Source organism: Gadus chalcogrammus, chromosome 18 (assembly GCF_026213295.1).
Source record: "Gadus chalcogrammus isolate NIFS_2021 chromosome 18, NIFS_Gcha_1.0, whole genome shotgun sequence".
In the NCBI taxonomy this organism is placed as follows: domain Eukaryota; kingdom Metazoa; phylum Chordata; class Actinopteri; order Gadiformes; family Gadidae; genus Gadus; species Gadus chalcogrammus.
Genome location: NC_079429.1, coordinates 20,077,130 through 20,080,862, shown reverse-complemented (window position 1 = coordinate 20,080,862; position 3,733 = coordinate 20,077,130). Strand labels below are relative to the sequence as shown.

The window sequence follows — 3,733 nt, the reverse complement described above, 5'->3', positions numbered from 1 at the left end:
CCGCTACCAGAGAAGACCCAAGTCCTCTGCAAGGAAGATATAATTGGACAACCAGCTTCCATTGTCTACCATAGCTGTCTTAAACAGCTGGCTCAGTATCTCGTCGTACCAATCCCCAAGTGCAACACAAAGGACCCAGTAACTGATGCTGAATGTGGAGCACTTAGACCATTTGAAGTGAAAATAACTTCCAGGGGCACATCAGTTGTCGTGGAATGGGTGAGTACTTGGTTAGCAATAAAGACATACTGTAGGATCATATATTTCACTTTGAGGGCATAGTGTACACATGCTTGTTAATTATTATCTATTTAATGACAGCTACTGTTCTGTGCTGTGTTGCTCTTTTTTTAATTTTTCAGATATGTCATCAGGGTCACAGTGTCTGGAGGTGGAACTCCCAGCCCACCCTAAAATATGGCATGCATGCAGGTGACTTCATGTTGTCCTCGAACATCCTCCTCTCTGGGAACAACTACGGGAAGGTGGCTCTGCTGTTCAAATTCATGAACTTGGGAATACATAGGACAACATTCTTTAAAATCCAGGACGCCTACTGTGTTGACGCCATCGAGGACTACTGGGATGACAAGAGGTCAGCCATTATTACCCGGCTGAAATCAAAGGACAGTGTAGTGGCCCCTGGTAAGTTTGCAAATCCCTCTCCTACAAATATTACTCCTACAGTCCTACACACAGCTGATTACAATGTGGCTCAACTACATTTGATTTATTTACTTTTTGTGTAATGTGTAATTTCATACTATGTTCACCTTTGACATTGATAAGTGAGGTAATGTGGCTTTTATCTATTATATCTGCAATGTTGATTTTTTGTTTTTTTTCATCTTTCATAGGTGACGGTCGTATGGATAGTCCTGGGTTTTCAGCACAGTACTGCACATACACAACGATGGACAACGACAGTAAAGAGATCATATCGATTGTCAATATTGATAAGAGGGAGACCCAGAAGAATTCTGTAATCATGGAGAAGGAGGCTTTCATCCGGACCTTTGAGACTCTCCACCAAGAGATTCGCCTACAAGAGTTTTGCACTGATGCTCATTCACAGATCTCGGCGCTCTTCAGTAAGTGCAAAGATATTTATGTGTATAATTTTACGGATGAAGTATTGCTCTATGTATTTCATGATTGATCATTGTCAAAATGTTTTACCCTGCGTCTAACATATATCTGTTTGCATCCTTCCATGCAGATCCAACAAAAGGCAGGTTCAAGGACTCTGGTGTTCGACACACCCTTCACATCTGGCATGGGTCAAAGAACTTGGATAAAAAAGTCCATGCAGTAAGTTCCTGACTTCGATTCTGTTATTGGTCCTTGATAATACATTGTTATAATACTAAGTCAAACAACACGGTTTTTCCTACTTGATTTCTACTCATATTGTTTATGTTAAAACAACTTCTTTGAGATGATGAGCACAATGACTGAATTGTAAAGGTCTTGCCATTTCCTGCCATTCAGTTATAAGCCAGGTGTCTAGCACACCGATGGTGATTACATCAGGTTCCTGGTTCCAGAGAATTTGCCAAATCAACATTGATGACAAAGTCTGAGCATTATTTAAATGTTCTTTTCCACCCGTGTAAAGGCAGGCCTTCGGAAAGGATGTTCAATTCTCCTTACCTGGAGTAAGGAGATATGCAACCATTTCTGGTATTGCTGTAAGACTGCACAGAACACTAATCAGTTCGGTGTAAGTATTGTGTTGAAATTCTGTTTTGGATTTCACTTTGCGATTCCTGACCATTTCTTACATTTTGTTTTTATTGATAAATTGACTTTGGTTATTTTATTTTATATATATTTTAAAAACTTGCACTAGCATTTATATAATGACAAAATAGGTATTATTTATTGTGTAAAAAAAAAAACACAATAAGAAATGATGCAGTTCTGTTTTACTGTAGGATATGTGGACAGGTCTTCTCCACCATGTTCAAGGAGAGCATGAGTGGGCACTATCTTGCTGTGAACATGGCCCCTTATCGGCCAACAGGGAGAAGGAGTGGATCCAGAGTGATTCTGAGGCCTTTCAGTTACTGTCAGAAATAGTGCTGGATGAGCACTGGCTGAAGAATGTGGAGAAGTTCCTGAGTTTCAGGTAAGTAAACATGTTTTCCTAAGAAGGTTATTGTAAGTGGCTAAGTCCTGCTTTATGGGCATTTGACATACAGTGCTCAAGCCATTGACTTGGCTGAGGTGCTTGCTATACACTGTCTTACACTTGTCACAATACTGGGCACATGGTGTTATAAACACTATTCATGGTAATGGCTCGTACAAGCAAATCTATAACGCTGTATTCATGGCCACTTTCAAATGAGCACTAAAGTTATATTATATGTGTATAGATGTGGGGTCATAGCTTAATCATCTGTTTCTTTTATTCTGTAAGGTCAACCGCTGAGCTGGAATCCTTCCATAATCATATACTGATGTATGTCAGCAAGCGATTCAGCTTTAGCCCACCTGTTTACAAGGCTCGCACCCTCTTAGCAGCGTTGGACTATAACCATCATGTTCACAGACCGGTGAAGAGGAAGGCTGATGGCTCAATAGAGTACGTTTTCAATCATTTTCATATATATATATTTCAGATTTACAATATTCTAAGCTGCATGACTGATGTGGATACATTGAGACATTATTTCATCCTGTGTCAGGTACTGCAAGCTCTACAATAAAAAGTCAAAGACTTGGAGTCTATACACAGTGAAGGTGGAGAAGGACTACGGATACATGGCAGACCTGCAGAGTGCTATCCTAGAAGCCCGGCTGATATCAGACAAGGGTTTGCCAAAGACCAGAAAAAAAAGGCCTAATGACCCACGGCAATATGGGGTTCTTGCAAGCATCCCACCTCCCACCACCCAGGACCTGTTGCAAACCCAATTCCACAGAGGAGTAGGTATGGAATGAAACCTGTTTGACATATTATCGACTCATGATACAGTACATATCCCAAGTAAAGGGAAATTAAACACTTAGGAAAAGTAGTGACTTTATTCTTTCAACAGGGCAAGGAATGCAGTAAGAGACCTAGAAGAGATTGGAGGTCCCATACCAACTAAACTGGAGCTGACTGTAGGCTGCTGGGGGCTGTTTGGAACAGTATTACGCTGCTCACTTTTTGATTTTTGATATTTGTAAATATTCGATTTATTAGGTCTAAATGTCCTTCACAGTTTTGTATTATTTACACTTGGTTCTTACAAAATATATGAAAAAAAAATAGGATTTTGTATATCGTTTTTTATGATCAATTTGTTTATAATTGACATATTTTCAATGCAGTTGCACGATTGTTCTGCTAAAAAGGCATTTTGTTATGTAGTGCTTTTATACTTATTTAGAATTTGCACTTGTGCTGCATGTAGTCATCGAAGGCCAGGGTGTTCCTGTGTGTGTGAGTTATTATCTTATTGTTTTATTGTTTAATAAAAAAGCTTTTTACCGCACCTGCCCTCATCCTTTATCCAGCATTACACCTGCTGAATGTGCATTGTTATCATGATATGCTATAGTTATTTTGATGTCTGCTGTAACCAACAATGAAAAGATGGGTCATAATAACAGGAAATTGAACATGTATTTTTTAAACACTTTTTAATGATGCTTAAAGTCTCCTTGTGAGGAAGCCAACATATTGTCCAAGTGGGTCTGGGTACTTGTCCCGTATCCTCCAGACACAACAACTAGGGAT

At 39.4% G+C, this 3,733-nt stretch overlaps 1 protein-coding gene across 1 annotated transcript; it reads left to right on the top strand.

Moving 5' to 3' along the window:
- Positions 1–1,466: 1,466 nt before the first annotated feature.
- On the top strand, positions 1,467–3,525 carry LOC130371934 (uncharacterized). Its single transcript, XM_056577816.1, has 5 exons — positions 1,467–1,723; positions 1,938–2,131; positions 2,426–2,590; positions 2,694–2,938; positions 3,048–3,525. Exons 1-5 carry the CDS (start codon positions 1,595–1,597, stop codon positions 3,062–3,064), a joined length of 750 nt encoding a protein of 249 aa, XP_056433791.1. The 5' UTR covers positions 1,467–1,594; the 3' UTR covers positions 3,065–3,525.
- The last annotated feature ends 208 nt before the right edge of the window (positions 3,526–3,733 follow it).

Coding starts and splice junctions, on each gene's coding strand:
- LOC130371934 (XM_056577816.1), top strand. CDS start 1,595: ATGTTCTTTTCCACCCGTGTAAAGGCAGGCCTTCGGAAAGGATGTTCA. Junction 2,132..2,425: donor GAGAAGTTCCTGAGTTTCAG/GTAAGTAAACAT, acceptor TTATTCTGTAAG/GTCAACCGCTGAGCTGGAAT. Junction 2,591..2,693: donor AAGGCTGATGGCTCAATAGA/GTACGTTTTCAA, acceptor ATCCTGTGTCAG/GTACTGCAAGCTCTACAATA.